Source organism: Pyxicephalus adspersus, chromosome 4 (genome assembly GCF_032062135.1).
Source record: "Pyxicephalus adspersus chromosome 4, UCB_Pads_2.0, whole genome shotgun sequence".
In the NCBI taxonomy this organism is placed as follows: domain Eukaryota; kingdom Metazoa; phylum Chordata; class Amphibia; order Anura; family Pyxicephalidae; genus Pyxicephalus; species Pyxicephalus adspersus.
Genome location: NC_092861.1, coordinates 64,051,696 through 64,069,264, shown reverse-complemented (window position 1 = coordinate 64,069,264; position 17,569 = coordinate 64,051,696). Strand labels below are relative to the sequence as shown.

Genomic DNA, 17,569 nt, shown 5'->3' with positions numbered 1-17,569 from the left:
TCCTGAGCCAAGTAATGAGACAAGTGGGCACAAGCCTGCAGACAATATGCTAAGTCTTAGACATTTTCATTCAAAGAGCACATTAAGAGCTGTAGGTTGTAACCAGGGGCACTAGCTAAACATGCAACCTAGAAATACCCAGAAGTGTAAAAATGGGCAATGTTGGGAATATGTAATGTCCCCCCAACACTTTATGTATAAGCCTAAAATGCTGATATGGTAGTCACTCCCAACCACCCTCTAGAAAAAAGACTTCATTCTTTTCTATTAGACACTCAAGTTACAATATGCTGTTCTAAGTCTTCATTGTATTTTATAAGCACCCCCAATAACCAATAAATGTAATTAAATTCGAGTGTTTTAGTTAGTGAATGGATATTTACTCAATATACACTTCACCTTTTAAGAATATTTAGAATACTGATTGGTAAGTAACAAATTGCAAACACAAGAAGAACAACCATCAGCATTCGAGCAGTTTTTCTTCTGGCTCGAATCTGTTTTATTTCTGCAGCCACTGCATTTATTTTTGGTTTAAATGTTGGTTGTCCTTGGCCTCTAGATTGCATCGGACATTGCAAAGGCTTCCACTTTCTCTGAACGATAGATGAAGTTCCAGGAATCTGTCATATAAAGAACACAAACATGTTGATAAGGTTTTTTACCATATTGGAGAGAAGGTCTAATTGACATGAGCATGAAAAATGTAGTTTGTTATTCAAATGGCCAACATCTGAAAACATTTCTATAATTTCACTTGCTAACTAATCACAATATGGGAACAACAGGCGATTTTTACACAATGGGAAACACCTGCCTGTGTATAACTAATTGTTATAATTTATTTTGGTTAACAGTCACAATAAGAGACTATGGGCAATTTTTTCACAACAGTGGAAAAAATGTACTATGTATAACTGGAAATACCCGCTATGAGTTCACTCGATTAACAGTCACAGTATGAGAAAACAGGCACATTGCAACAGTGAAAAAAATTTCCTTTGTATAACTAGAAATATTTGCTGTGATTTAACTTGCCTAACAGGCACACTGTTCCTGAGCACTTTTACTAAAAGTACTTTCTCCCAAAAGCCTTTTCCTAATGGAGTTTTTACTAAAAGCTCACTTTACAAAAAGCAGTTTTCCCAAAACCACATTTTGCAAAAGCAGTACTTTCCCCCTAAATATTTCCCCCCAAGTATTTTCCTCTAAATACTTCGCAGAAAGTACTTCCAACACTTTTTTTTTTTAATTTAGATAAAAATAATAAATGTCCTTATAGTTTTGCTTCAAGCTTCATCTCTGACTAAAAGAAATGGTGCTTTGTTGGAAATCAGCTACAGCCCTCTATAGAAGATGGAGACAGGGATGACAACACTGCAGCCTGCTATTCATAGATATTCCAACTCTGATTTCCAACTGGAGCCTGGAATAGCTTAGACCTGAGTTGAAATCAACTGATCAGAACTATCTGACCTCCACTACTGTCTAGGACAGGCCTCCACAGCCTCCCACCAGAAGATAGCTGACAGCTACAAATCAGAAGTAGCATTTCACTACTGGTATTAGATTGACAGCACATAAAAGGGCTAAATTATTTTAATGTTCAGTGTAATGTAGGAGCATTTTCAAAGCAAGTGATGAGCAGTCCAAGATTGTGTAACAAATTGTGTTACTATAACAACATACTTTTTTGTACTATGCCCTTGTTTATATAATATTTTACTCAGTAAAGTTTCTAATGCATCATTTTTGCAATTATGTAATTCTAGCTATTCTTGGTAAAGTGATATAGGTTTAGCCTATACCCCTGTGATGTCATATAGGCAGAAATATAACATTAGTTTGGTTTCCCCTATAGATCATCATAATAATAATGATATATAATGATATATAAGGATAAATATTAGACCCTACATAAAATTGATCTAGATAAAAGTACCTTGATGGGATTAACCCTGTAGGTAACCTAAAGGACACATTTTGTAAAAAAAAAAAATATTATTAGATCAGTCATTATTCATTTAGCAATAGGTGTATTGTTGTAAAAATGTCTTCAGACTATTATTCTTTCAAAATGAACACATGTCCCACAATCTTTGTATCTCTCCCTTCAAAGTGGTACGAGTAATATTGTACATACACTATTTTTAGATTGGTAATAGGGTAAGAGTCCTATGGAGCCTGACCCTTTGCTTGCACCTGGCTCCCTTACTGACTAGTGAGGTAATCAGCAAGGAGTATGACCCTCCACTAGCACCTGACTCACTTGCTTGTTAGCCCAGACTCTCTACTTGATTTTTACATCCAAAAAATGTTAGAAATGGGGAGAGGAACCCAGGAAGTTTACCTAGAGGAAATACAATCAAGTATGAGGCCCAGAAAGTTTTCATGCCCTATCAAAACTCCAGTATTTGTTACCTTTAAAGGAGCTTCAAAAAGGACTTCCTGTTTATATTTTTATTATCACTCTATTTAGCTTCTAACCCGTGCATATGAATATGCAAAAGAACACCATTAAAGTTTTATATAAATGAGTTGACAAACATTAGAAAAAATGTTGTTCATTAGTTCACAGAGATTGGATGCCTACATCCCATCATCAATATATAAAAACAATCAGTATTTACAGAAAACCCATATCCTTTCACACAGAATAGCTAGAGTTAAATCATTGCAAAAATGATAAAGATAAAAAGATAAAACTCTTTTTAGAAGCAAAGAATTTTGGCAAGCGTTAAGCTGATGCTAGGCAGAAGAAATGTTTGGGACTTCTGAAACAGTGGGATCAATTGATAGCCTTTTTGAATACAGTATGTAGGATATTGGAATATACAAGTTATCAAGCTGAAAACATGTGGAGCAAATTAATAGAATTACTAGATTTTAAACACTCTCCCTGCCTGTGGCCAACAAAATAGATAGAGGGAATGCTCCAAGAGCTGTATTTGATAACAATTTTACATTTTTTAAAAGTTGTATTGTTTTTGTGGGCAAAAGTCATTTGTATATAGTTTTTGACAGTATATCCTTTAGCCTCTTACTAGCTTTCAAAAGAGTATATAATTGATTACATTTACAGACATTACCCTTGTCACTATCTTTTGTGTGCAGTTTGCTTTCTATTTGTCACAAAGCAAGGAAAATCTATTTTTCTGTATGACTGGGGATGTGGTTTGCTTTAAGCTAACCTAACATTTAGAAATAGTTTATAGACATTTGTTGCATTGTTCTGCATTAATAAATTGGTGTTTTATTAAATGCATTTTTAAAATAAGGAGTAACCTATTCCCTGCAGATGTATGCAATTTAACTTTCATTTAATAATCCTTATGTATAGCACAATCATGTTTTGCAGCTGTAATAGAATCACACTGTTCACCTTGGGCCCTAGCTATTATAATTTCACGATTTCATTTACATGTACATCTTATCTTAACCCCTAATTACCAAAACTGTGGGACCCCTGGCATGTTTTGAATAAAGCATGCTGAGATTTTAGAAGAAAGAAACCTATGAACACAGTATGTCATTTGCATTCTTTGCTTTGTGTGTCAGTGTTTCAAAAGAGAAAAAAAATGCAAAAGGAGATAAACATTTTCTCATCCAGTCTGATATTATCTATTCTGCTTAGCACTGGAGCCAAATATTATTTTGTTATTTAGCAGTGAAATAAATCATTCAAGGGGTTGTTAAATGGCAAACTTCCCTACCTGACATTTTATAATGTTTTTCATTTTGTTTGTTGGAAACAGGGAATATGTTGTAAATCTGAATGCAGAGCCCAGAAGATGTTCACTTTAAATAATGCCTATACTAAATATTATTTAAATGACTGATACATTCTTTTCTTAGTTTTTGCATATGTTGGGGGTAAGATGGAAGACATTAAAATAGAACTAAACCCGTTATACTCACTTGTCCCCATTCTGTCGCAGGGCATTGCCCACTGTCCCTTACTCTCTTCATGAATATAATCATTAGTCATCTTGATTGGCTGGGCCGGAATGATGGCTTTGCTAATTTAAGTGCTCAGATTTACCAGGGGACGTATGATCTCCGCATCCATAAAGCATCCATAAAGCTACTCCTTCTACATAGAAAGCAATTGTCCTTCACTTTAGCTTGTTGGCAGGGAACTGTTTTTTATGCACCTGGATTGTGTTAAGCTTTTTCAAATTAAAAGTTGAAATTGGCTTTAAAGGGCTAGGTTATTGCAGCATTTTAATAGTAAGCAACAAGTTAAAGCATATGGTGAGCAGTTACTGCTATCAAGGATGGATCTCAAATTTCATTTAGATAAATTACAGGTCTGGGACATTGTGGGCACTGTTTGATTTGCACTTATTTTAAGCACTGAATTGAAATTCTGTGTTGATATTGCACAAATCTGTAGTCTTTTCTAGTCAAAAGCAGCACATCCTTAACAGTATGACATATCCAAAAGTAATAACTATATCTCACCTGCCGACACCACAATTTTCGAAAAATTTGCAAATAGGCTAAAATCATCAGGCATAATGGAACCATATAAGTTATGAAAAAGAAACATATGTGATACACTTTGGAGTAAATTTCACCTATAAAAAGAGTAAAACATAAATATTAATATAAAATAATACTCATTGCAATAATGATAATAATGTAAACAAACAAAAGGTCTTCAAAAAGTTACAAACTTTGTTTTAACCCTATTAATTAAGATTTGCAAACACAAATGACATCACTTTCTACATAATCACCTTCCTTTGCAATTTTTCTAGCATTGGCCCAACTTTTTAATGTCATCACCATGGTGGAGAGCATAACCACTGATACACCACTACTTTCACATCATCATTAAAAAAACAAATTCTTCCCCTACAGTTTCTTTGAGCAGTCATGGTGGAAAACAGATAGGGCTAAATCCGGACTATAAGCTGGGTGTTCTATACCCTTCCACTTTATTTGTCTGATGGCTTCCAATGTGTGGGCTGCAGTGTGGGGGCAGGCGTTGCACTTGTGACAGTTGTTCAACATTTATAAAAGGTTTCCATAACAGGCCCTTAAGAGTCAGAGAAGATGGCCAGTATCAAGTTTCCTGCCGAGGGTTGCATCCTGAATTTTCTTTGCTACATGAGACAATTGATACTTCTTCTGTTTTCATGATTCAGTTCCAGGGTTCTTTCTCCATGCCTTGTAGTCATGTCTGTAGCTTTACATATGGAGTGCTCTGCATCGGTCACACTAGTACAGCCATTCTCAGATATTTCATTCATAAAGGATTCTTTTGGCCTGATTTAATAAAGCTCTCCAAAGCTGGAGAAGATACCCTTTATTTGGTGAAACTTGGTGATACAGCAAACCTGGCATGGATTTCTTAAAAGTCACTTGCTATTTGTTAGCAAATGTTTTCATCTGTATCACTCAGCTTCACAGATAAAAGTGTATCTTCTCCAGCCTTAGAGAGCCTTAATAAATCAGGGCCCATGAGAGAGAATTTCATCCATATACTGAACACACATTCGGAGATGAGTTTGTGCTCCCAGCATACCTTCTGCTCAAAAAAGCATATGACAAAATGGTGTTTCTCTTTGGTGTCATTTATAGGTTTCGCAGTCATCTTCACCACAGGATGGAAATTCTTAAACTACTAAACTGCAAGGTCAGCCGGCTTGCCAGTCAGACTGGTCACACTCTCACTGGTCACAATTACTATTCCTCCCATACTCACCGTTTCCAACGAAAATATAAAAGTGCAGAAACTTTTTGAAGAACCCTTGTATTTCATATTTTGAGGGATATTAACAATAAACTATTCTAGTAGAAAAAGGTACAAAATGATGGTAAGCTGATGTTAGGTGCTTCAGCCGCTTGCCTCAAAAACCATAAGACGTAAGAACCTAATTTTTTAAAGCTCTCCAAGGCTACAGAAAATACACTTTCATCAGTAAACCTGGTTGACCCAGCAAACCTAGAAATGGATCTGGTCGAGGATTCAAAACATTTGTTAGCAAATCACTTTGAAGAAATCCATTCCATTCATTCAAGTTTGCTGGATCATCATGTCTTGGAGAGCTTTAATAAATCAGGTCCATAATTTCATATGGTAGAATGTAACTCTTTGGGATCCTTGCTTTATGTATCTATCTCTTAGGTAAAACAATTTTGCACTGGTTCATTTTCCCTTTGTTCCTTGTGTGTCTTCTCTTAATCTCACATTCCTCTTGTATTTTGTTTCAGCTTCCCCTCCTCTTTTTTATAATCCCATTAAGCAATATCATTATTTGTATTGTTTACCCTATTTTTATTTATTTGTATTGTTTGCCCTCTTTGTATTTATTTACCTTCCTTTTACCCATTTTGTATATGCTTGTTGCATTATGCACTAGTTTGTTTTTTTGTTTTTTTTTTAAGTTAATAAAAATATTGAAATACAGAATGTAACTCCTCTACTGGTATAAACGGCTGTCACAATGTAACTATGAACCTTTCAGTTTGGCTATAGACAAGAAAGAAATATACAATTGTGTAGCTTTTTTGGTAACCTTTTTCAGGCCTAAAAAGGTCAATATTAAAATGCAAAAACATGATGCAACACTGAGAGATGTTCCTACTGGTGGTAGTTAACACAATGGCAGAACAAAAAAAGATTCCAAACAGCTCACTATATAGAATGATATCTGCAAAAACTGCACTGTTTGCCAAGAACAGATTCATTCAAAAAGTTCTATCAGTATGTCAGTGCTAAGGGGTATTTGCACATGTACACAGTTGAAAATAAAAGAAACTTTCATCAATCCACATGCCTTTCACTACAGTTGTCATTGTCAACAGAGCTTGTCAACTTTATTATTATTAATATTATAGTATAAATTATTGGGAATATTGTCCAGGTATTTTTAAGAGGCGACTACCGCCTTTCAGAAAAGGAAACTCAAACACTTGACTTTCATACAGAATTAATAAAAATCTGGTCAAATACAGCTACCATCAATGCGCTGTTTCTCAAAATGTTGTTTTTGACCTTCAGATGCTATGCCAAATGTTCATGTAACCCTCTTTTAGGACAACAAGGCTATCTAATTATGGATTATTTTCTTGTCAGCTACTATAAATATAAAACACGTTTATCTACTATTAATTTTATTCTGAGCATGTTTATACCTTATCCCTTGGATATTTCACTTTATATCTCATATAACATTAGATTTGTATGAATTTTAACTACTTACAATGCTTTAAATATTTACCCAATATGTTACTTACCTTCCCAGCGCTCATCACAGACAGTGAATAAAATGGTTTTGTTGGCTAAATCTGGAAACACACTATTACACTCCATGACAATGGCTTGAGGAATCATTATCGCACAGGACACAATCCAAATAATTATAATGCTGTTTCTCGCTCTCTTGGCAGTACTTTTAAACATTAATGGATGGCAAATTGCATACCATCTATCCAAGGCAATGCAACTGAGTGTTAACACAGAAACAGAAACTGACACCGTCTAAAATAAAGAAAATAAAATGAAAAAAAAATCAAGCCATTCAGAAGACCTTGGTAGAAAAATCAATGTTGCCTTAAATACAATTGAAAACTATCATGAAAAGACAATTTAATAAAGTAGCTCCAACAGATTTTTAGATTCTAACTCTACTTGTCTTACTTATACAATTATTCATAAATAAAAACAGCGCACAAACATTAGGAACGTGTATATCAATATGTATTCCTTGTTCTTTTAATTAGCAGTACAGAGTTCTAAGATGTGATAATAAGTTATGATAGGGTAGAAAGTAATATGTATGAATGAATAATGATGAGCAATTGAGTGACCGATGATGTACATACCATGTCTAATGCATCAACCAACTGACAATTGTTATGACTTAAAAATACATTTGTGACAAATCATTAAAGAAATATGCTTTGTTCATGGCTCTAACTACCAGAATCGTTTAACATATAATACTTACATTTTATCTTGTTCTTGTTTCCTATATTACTTTAGGGCAACTAAAAAAATGACAACCCATTCTAAGCCTTACTGTAGATTAGAGAGCATAATAAATAAATTTAGGTGACAATTGAATGGTGTTTCACTTCAATCTGTATTATGTTTCTGACTTTGAAAAAACATTTAAACCAAATAAGCACTAAATCAGATATTTATGTTGAGTTAATGGACCTGATATACTAAACCTCTCCAAGGCTGGAGAGTATACACTTTTATTAGTGAAGCTGGGTGATCCAGCAAACCTGTAATAGATTTCTTCAAAGTCATTAGCTATTTACTAGCAAATATTTTGAATCTTGGACCAGATCTATTTCAAGTTTGCTGGATTATCCAGCTTCACTGATGAAAGTGTATCCTCCCTAGTCTTGGAAAGCCTAAATAAATCAGGCCCAAATCAGTTAAATGCATCCATATTGAATGTTCAATTCCAAACATTAATACTATTTAGCTGTGTGAATTTTATTTTGCTACATAAAATGGCCATTTATCTTTATTTTAAATGAATTGTTTTCTAGTAATAATTACTGGCATTTTATCTATCAAAGTATTATTTTATCACCACCTCAATTGGCTCTTCCTAATAAACACCTATTGAACTGGAATGTAGTCATCTTTATGAAAAAGACAAATAGAGAGCAAAAATTATATCTCACCTGCTTTATCAGAATTAACACAATGTTATTAACTATATACCAACAAACAAAACCACAGAATTTTCCCAAATCTCCTAGATTTTAAATTGCAATATAGAGCCTGATTTGATAAAGCTCTCCAATGCTGGAGAGGATACATTTTTATAAGTAAAGCTGGGTAACCAAGCAAACCTGGAATATATTTCTTCAAAGTCATTTGCTATTTGCTAGCAAATGTTTCAAATACTGAACCAGATTAATTCTAGGTTTGATGGATTACACATCTTCACTGGTGAAAGAGTAGCCTCTCCAGCCTTGGTGAGCTTTAACAAACAAAGCTCATATTCTTGAATGATATCCTCACCTTTATTGGGTGATATGTTGTACTCCCTGTAATGTAATGTGCCTTCCCCCAGTTTCCTCTGATGAAGTTGTAGAAGGCGGTTTGCATGAAGATATTTCATTGTGCATGCTATTTTCATGAGTAGAGAAATCCTTTTATAGTCTTGTCACATATGTTAGATTCATCAATCATACCTAATTTGTATCTGCAGCCTTGCTCCAGTAAGTGCCCTTTTACTATATTTAAGTGCCCTTTTACTTTGCCTTTTACTATATTCTCTTTGCAACTAAAACTCATGTCTCTTGGAGTTTGTAATTATGCTAAATTATGGATCTGTGCATACAAATATTATTTAATATGTAAAACAAGGCAATACATTCACTTCCCAGGGAAACTATCATGAAAAGTACTGTATATATAAATATCATAAGTGAACATCACATTGGAGGATGAAAGTTTAATGTTCTGTCGGCTTTGGAGTGGCAATTCAGAATAACCTTCAGTATATCACAATTTTCAGTTGCATGTTGTTTATGTGCTTTACATCACATTTATTATATTGTTTGCCAGCAACAATTATTCAACAAAGTGTTCAAGTGGCTCCTTAAAACTTTCATTATATTCCCTTACATTTTGTTGTGTATGTTCAGCTGTAAAACATAGAAGATTCATCCGCTGAGAGAAGATGTAAATAGGAGATATATCCCCCTAAAAGGAAATGCACCTCTTATTTTGCTGCTATATATTTTTTTGTATATTCTTGTTAAGAGTTTTTTCTGAACAGTATAAAGCCTGGGTATTATGTGTCATTGTTCAGTAAACAAGGTGAGTTCTAAACTCAAAGCCTAGTAACCAATACCAGTGACCCTTAACTTAATTTACAGAAGGCAGTAAAGTATAACCTAGGGCACACTCATGCTGGAAAGCCATGAAATTACATGGACTAGGTATGTTTATCTTTTTTCTGCCTTTTTACAGGTTAAGGTATTGTGTACTTCTGAGTTGGTTATAATGGGTAATTATTTTTTTGTACATGGATGTGGGACACGTAGTAAATGGCACAGTGTTTTCATGTAAAGTGTTACAAACAGCTTGTGTTTGACAGGTCTCATCAGTCAAATCAGACACAAATGCAGTTCCAGGTCGTAGCACTAGGTGTTACCACAGTATAAACCATGATTATTTTTTGAATGACATTTTCAGGTAAAAAAAAAATCATAGTTTATGCTCAAGTATGTACAGGACGTGTTATTTATCTTTGACCTCTTGTGTCACTATGATAAACAAATATTTGAAAAAGTAGACAATGGTTATCATGTATAGCATATGCATTCTTTATTTCTTGTGTGGACTATTTGGAAATTTTATTTGTAATATTTAAAATGTTATGGTAATGTTGTATGAATCCTTGTTACAGGTATTTAGGATGGTTCATTTGGTTGGGAAATATTCAAAGATGAATTATGTTTAATCAGGAAATAAACATGCAAAATCCAAATTTTTGAAGTCATTTGCACATGATTAGGTAGGTGTTTAAATGTATAAAGCTTCAATTTGCCAAGTGAATATTCTATGTTTATTTAGAACTTCAACCTCACAAAAAAAGTCTAATAAACGCTTTCTGTATTCTATTTTTACAATTTATTTAACTTGCTGTTCGGGTAATGTATATTTCCATGCAAATCTTTAGAATTCTAAACTCTCAGAGGTTTTAAATTGAACTTTTAAAGCATTTTTCTGCTTTTGAGTACTTACTGAAAAATGTCTACTGTAATAGGAATCTTGCAAACAAGCATACTACTTTTTCGTGGTAATTCAAACATATTTTGATGTTTCTACTAACCGTTGCAGCACTGCTCCTCATAAAAGTATATAGCTAAAGAATGCATTTTGGACCTTTAAAAAGTTTTTAAGGTTTTTAGTCTGTTAAGTGTTTTATTGCTGAACATGAAACACCATTTTATTTTAAAAACTTACTTTACTCATTAAGGTAAATTATTATTCACCTAATATTTCTATGAAAGATAAATAAAATAGTGTCCTACCTGTTTTATGTTCCATTGCTGCCTTCAATGGCCTTGTTCCTCATCTTCTGATTGTGGGAAAAGTCTATACCCTACAGATGAAATAAATAAAGAAAAGAACCCTGACTAAGCTTCTTCCTGATTACAGTTATGGTTACTCCTACATGAGCACCGTGCTTTCTTTGTGCATAGCCATTGGTCATCCTATGTCTCAATCGCCATATAGAAAATATTTATTACTTTGGCACTATATTATGGGAATATTTAGTGATAGTTTACCTATTTTATTATCACAACTTCTTTATAGGGAAATTGCGAAATGACAGATCCATTTAATTTAACATTTCAGAAATAAACATGATGGATATTCAGTAGTATTTTGCAAAGTTTGGGAGGAATGGTGGGTTAAGTCAGTGTGAAATCCTGTATACCAAGCTTTTTTGGTAACTTTGCTGTATACATAGGATCCCTTACATAGGATCCTGCTTTGAGGATTTTCATGTTTTATGGATCATTTTCATGATAGTTTCCCCATTTAAAACTGAATGTAATACATGTTAAATAAAATAACATAAAATCTTTATTCTTTTTTTCCTATTAGTAGTGCTCTATTAGGATACAATATTTATGATGAAAATTTAAATTTATAAGGAAAATACCATACATTTAAAATAAACATTAATAACATTATAATGGAAAAAATACCAATTTTTAGATTACATTTATTAGATGAATTAGATTTAGTCTGTTTTGGCATTTTATAAAGGCATGCCCCAAAAACCTGAACATAATCCAAATCACTTAATATAATTTGAACTCACTAACAACCACTCAGATATTAACTCTTTGCCAATAAATTGTAAATATGTGAATATGTTTTAGTATTTAGTTTTGAAATTGTGTTACTAAAATTACATTAATTACAAATTACTAAAATTACATTTTGTATTAACTACAGGTAGTCCCCGGGTTACATACGAGATAGGGACTGTAGGTTTGTTCTTAAGTTAATTTGTATGTAAGTCGGAACAGGTACAATATTTTAATAGATGTAGTTAGGACAGATGTTTGACTCAACATAATATTATACAGCATGGTGTCAGTTAAAAAAACAAAAATTGTTATGGAGCCTAGACATTCATTAGCTTCTAGAGCAAGCTGTGCTTTATTAGGCAAAAAGAAACAACTGCAGAGTTTGTTTTGGTCATTAAAGAGTTTCAAGATGTTACAGAGCAGCTTGGGTCATAGGATCACCCACAACCTCGGCTATGTTCAGCAAAAGATTTCTTCTGCAAGTAATGCAAACTGCCCCCCTACCCCTCATCAAGCCTCTGTCCTGCACACATGTAGGATGTCTTTACCCCGTGGCCCACCTGTATTGTATACTATAAAATGCACAGCTTTATTTTGCAAATCATAGAGAAATCATCATATTCATAAAAAAAACATAGCTTTCGAATATGATATCTTATGCCCAAGTTAGTTTTCCAATGTGCTGAATGAGACTGCTTGAGTATTAAAATGTTTAACTTCATTTATCAAAAGACATGGTTAATTGATTCCAAGAAGAAATCTAGTTAAAGAATGTTCCTTTCATTAACCTGCTCAGGACAAAACCTTTAAACACAAGAATGAACCATTAACATATCAAAAGTAAAAATACAGTGGAAGGCAAAGTTCACAGACTTAAATCCAAATCAAACAAAAATACAAAAAATGAGCATGTAATATATTTGTGATGGCTGTTTTTGGACCATGCACAATGGATGTATGAACATGCAATACTAATAATTTTTCTATACACCAAAACAAATACTAAATCTGTCCCTGTTGTTCTTTGATATTAACAAACATATAAATTTACCCTAAAGAAAACTTTATATTTAAATCAACAAGAAAGAGTTCAGCTTCCTGACATATACAGCGATTCTTCTTTAAATATGTGTCTATTAGTGAAAACATAAAGCCTTACCTTGTATCTTTATATATTTGCTTTCATGCCACATGCCACCAAACTGAAAAGAATCCCAATCTTATGGAGTTGTCAGAGGAATAAGTGCCCTTATTGGAAATGTTGCCCTCATCTTACCTGTCAGTGGTTAGTAAGTAATAGGCATGTGTTGTGGCAAAAAGTTAGCAAAAAATGCATGTCAGCTTTTCAGGCTTTTTTCCCCAAGTAAAAAATTTTTAGGAAATAATTAGTATTTTTCATAAATTACAAATGTGATTTCAAGCTATAGCCTACTATATTTGGTTTACGGAAGAAGCTTGTGTATTTTATATTTCTTATATGGACCCTGATTTGTTATGATCATTTTAACATGAAAATTGCTTGGTCATCCCTGATAATAATGGTCACCAGTACAAAGATAGGCCCCTTTGTCCAAAATGTAGCCCAATGAAGACTGTGGACCCCAGTCCACGTGATCATGATTAGGATATTTAAAGTAATTTGAGCAACAGTCAAGAATTGATAGTGAAACCTATTTTTTAGTTTAATTGCTATGCTAAGGTTTACTTTTTCTGTTATGCTGGAAATTTAGTAATCTGTTGCTGTTTGGAGGTACTGCATTACCAGCCACTTTACTCTTTTTCTGTGATCAGCAGTGTCTGTCTGGACTGATCAATGGAAGGCTAATTTTGGAGATGATAAGGGAAAGAAATATTTTTCCTATTTTTGCTATAATAGAACTGACACTTTAATACTTAAACAACTAGTACATCAGCAGACATCAGGGGACAGGCTAAAGATGTGCTGATGCTGGACACCTCGGCATGTCATCTTGCAGTCTGCTTGGAGCAGAGCTCAGCGGATCAAACTTAGGTATTAGGCATGGTAACTTCATTCATAAGCCAAGGATCTTGTTATCACTGGATACAAAATGTTTGAAGATACTGAGCAAGTTTATCAAGAAAATGCCCATTACATATTGCTGCTCAATTGTATATCAAAAATAAGATTTTTGTCTTTAGATAACCTTTAATAAGAACAAAGAAAACATGTAATGCATTTGCCTACGATTCTCTTTAGGATTGTAAAGTTTTAAGTACTGCAAACATTATTATCACACAAAGAGAAAAAAACTATACCTGTAAATAAGGAATTACTTTGCAGAGAGTTTTTCCAAAAAACCAAGTTTCAGTTATGTCAACTACCAAAGTTGCTGGAAGACAAGTGATAGTGACAAGAACATCTGCAAGGGATAAATTGACTATGAAATAGTTGGTGACTGTCCTCATGTGATGATTCTTCCACACTGCAACACAAACTAACATTGTATATATGCATTAACATATAGTGAAAACATGAAAATAAAATTTTTAAAGAAATGCAAAAGTACTAATTAAATGAACAAAAATATCACACATTCACAACTTATTAAACTTACTAAAATACAAAATATAAAACACATAGCATACCATTTATAGCTAGAATATTGTTAAATGACATCCAAACCAGGAGTTGAATGCGGGAGAATTAGGCTGAGCAGCACAGACCAGATTATCAGCAGTTGGGCAGATGAGGAGGCTGATGGGGAATAAGAGGCATCATAGCAGGGAGGACCAACGCGACACCTACCAGACCTATCCCACCACCAACCATGCCACCTCCCACAGCTCAAATCCTGGATTCAGCCATAGCACCAGTAACAGCCCTGCCACCATCTTGTATGGCAGTGAAAGTTTCTAAGGATAGGGGCAGGTGGAGGAGCTAGGGAAATTCAGGGAAATTTGGCAACTGGATTGCATTGATCTCACTATTAGCTGCATGCCTGGTAAATAGGTACTTTGCATCAGGTGGGAAGGGGCATCATATAACTTGTTGTTATTGTCTTAGTACCTCGATAAGATCTTGTGTCACCATGTAAGAATAGCTAATTTGGGAGTGGAAAGCAATCCTAGAGAGGGTGATGGTGGCTCCACTTCCAACCTCTGATTCATACATCTTCAAAGGGGGACCTCCTTATTGCTGGATTGTGTATGGTACATCTCCCATTCTGCCTGCCAAATTTCATCCCTGTGTAACCAATTGTTTTCCCCTGCAATCTTCATCTGATTGTGTATGGTACGTCTTCCATTTTACCTGCCAAATTTCATCCCTGTGTATACAATTGTTTTCCCTTGCAATCTTCATTTTATTGTGTATGGTAGGTCTCTCATTGTAGATTAATTTATTGCTTTATTGCTTTATTTCATTATTACTCCCATCAGCCTATCCATATTCTGGGCCCAAAGCACTTTAAGCACTATTTAAACAACAAGCAAGGTCACATGGGGACCCTGTTCACGTGACCACATTATAAGTGCCAACCTATAAGTGCAATGGGAATGAATCCAGGGAAAAGAACCAGGAATTAGAACAAAATTGGACACTCAATTACAATTTGCAACTCCCATCCCCCACCTCTGGACTGATTCATCTACCTGGACTCCAACACAACCTTTACTGCTGCCACTCTGAACTGCTATTTCACCAAGCCATCTCTGTGACTGACTCATCATATCCCAATTCTGGAACTCAACAAGCTTATAAGCCTCACTACAAACCACATTACAGGACCGTCTCTCATGGACTGTTTGCAACCTTGTTTTTTGTACTCATATGGTTCTCTGTTAAAATGTATTATTCCCCCTGCACTCTCTTTGCTACCTCTATTCTCTCTCCTCCCCAGTCTGATAACTTTTTCGCTCTCCTGCTTTCCTTGTCTGTGCTCCTGAACCTTTTTTCTCTACTGCTACTTTCTGGTGACATCTCACCCAACCCTGGTCCCACTCCACAGCCTCCCTCTTCCCACCCTACAGGCTCCCTCTTCCATACACTTTCAGCAAGATCCTCCCTTCTCCTAACCTCATTACCATTCACCCTACCCCCTTTCTCTGGCAGTTTATGGAATGCTGGATCTTTTGGCAATAAATTGACCTCTATACACAAATTTCTCCTTTCTAAATCTCTGAACTTCACGGCTTTCACTGAAACATGGATTTCCTGCCTCTGCTGCTGCTCTGTCCTATGGCGGCCCAAACTTCACACATACCCCTAGACCTGGCAACAGAGTAGGGGGTGGTGTGGGTCTCAATCTCTCACCTAACTGTACATACAGGGTCCTTTCCACCTTGCCCGCTCTCATTTTGACCTCTTGTGAAGTCCACGCCCTCTGTATATTCAGTCCCTTACCCCTAATTTTTTCTGTTGTCTACTGCTCTTCTGGCCCAGTATGAAAATTTTTGGATAACTTTGCCTATTGGCTCCCACACGTTCTTTCGCATGACCTGCCCACCCTCATTCTCGGTGACTTGTGAAGTTGCAGTGGATGAGCCCAACCATCCTTCCTCGGCCAAACTGCTCTCCATTACCTCCTCATATAGGCACAAATCATAAATGGCCCCACACACATCTCCGGGCACACTTTCAACCTGGTATTCTCCAAACTCTGGAACCTCACCCTCCATGACAACTCACCATTTCCCCTTTCTGATCACAACGTTGTCACCTTCAACCTATGAAACTCTTGCCCCCCCAGCCACATCCCAGACCTGGTCAATGGCAGAGAGATATCCGTAACCTTAACCACAACCTTTTCTAAAACTGCCTTGCGTCCCTAACCCCCATCCTCTCTAAAATCCCACCTCTGGATAAAGCTGCCACTAACTTCAACCCCACTCTTTCTCTGGCTCTGGATAAAGTCGCCCCTGCCACCTTTCTCTACCCCCGTCCTGCTAACCCCCAACCCTGGCACAACAATCACACCAAACAGCTACAAAAGACTGTTTGTGCAGCTAAGCACAAGTAGAGAAAAGCTGGTCTCAGCGTTGACTTCATGACTTCAAAGCCAGACTACAAAGCTTTAACACTAAGCTCACTGTCACCAAGCAAAATTATTTCTCTGCTATCATTTCCCCTCAAACTTCCAACCCATGCAGCCTATTTCCAACAATTGACGCCCTCCTAAACCCCCCATCTGCTCCCCCCACAACAACCTTCTCTGCCCAGGACATTGCCACCTACTTTGGAGATAAAGTTGACAAAATCAAACATGATGTCTTTGCTCACCAGGCCACTCCAAACATACCTACCCCTTCTACCTGTAAATCACCACTGGCCTCCCTCAGCCCTGTTACTGTGGATGAAGTCTGCTTTCTCTCATCATCTCCATTTACTACCTGTCCGCTTGACCCAATTCCCTCTGATCTACTCTGTGACCATTCCTCCACCTTGGCACCTGCCCTGGCCTCCCTTTTTACTAGTATCTACCCCTCCGCTTTCAAATATGCCATAATCCTCCCTATCCTGAAGAAATCCTCATTAGACCCTTCCCTACCTTCTAGCTACCGCCCTATCTCCCTTCTCCCATATCTTTTCAAACTTCTTGAACGCCTTGTCTACAAAAGACTCACTGATTACCTGAGCTCCAACTGTCTTATTGACCCTCTCCAGTCTGGTTTTCCAGCTGCCCATGCCACCGAAACAGCCCTTACTAAAGTGGCCAATGACCTCATCAGAGCTAAGTCTCAAGGCACCTTTTCCCTGCTCCTTCTCCTTGATCTTTCCTCTGCTTTTGACACTGTT

At 35.8% G+C, this 17,569-nt stretch overlaps 1 protein-coding gene across 1 annotated transcript in view; it reads right to left on the bottom strand.

Annotated features, from left to right (window-relative positions):
• Positions 1-17,569, bottom strand: part of HCRTR2 (hypocretin receptor 2) — a 45,591-nt gene that overhangs the window by 12,150 nt on the left and 15,872 nt on the right. The window contains exons 2-5 of the mRNA XM_072408458.1: positions 14,092-14,270; positions 7,249-7,492; positions 4,465-4,580; positions 400-623 (exon numbers count right to left, since the gene is read on the bottom strand). Of these exons, the coding sequence (XP_072264559.1) occupies positions 400-623; positions 4,465-4,580; positions 7,249-7,492; positions 14,092-14,270 (763 nt within the window). The remainder of the gene's footprint in view (positions 1-399; positions 624-4,464; positions 4,581-7,248; positions 7,493-14,091; positions 14,271-17,569) is intronic.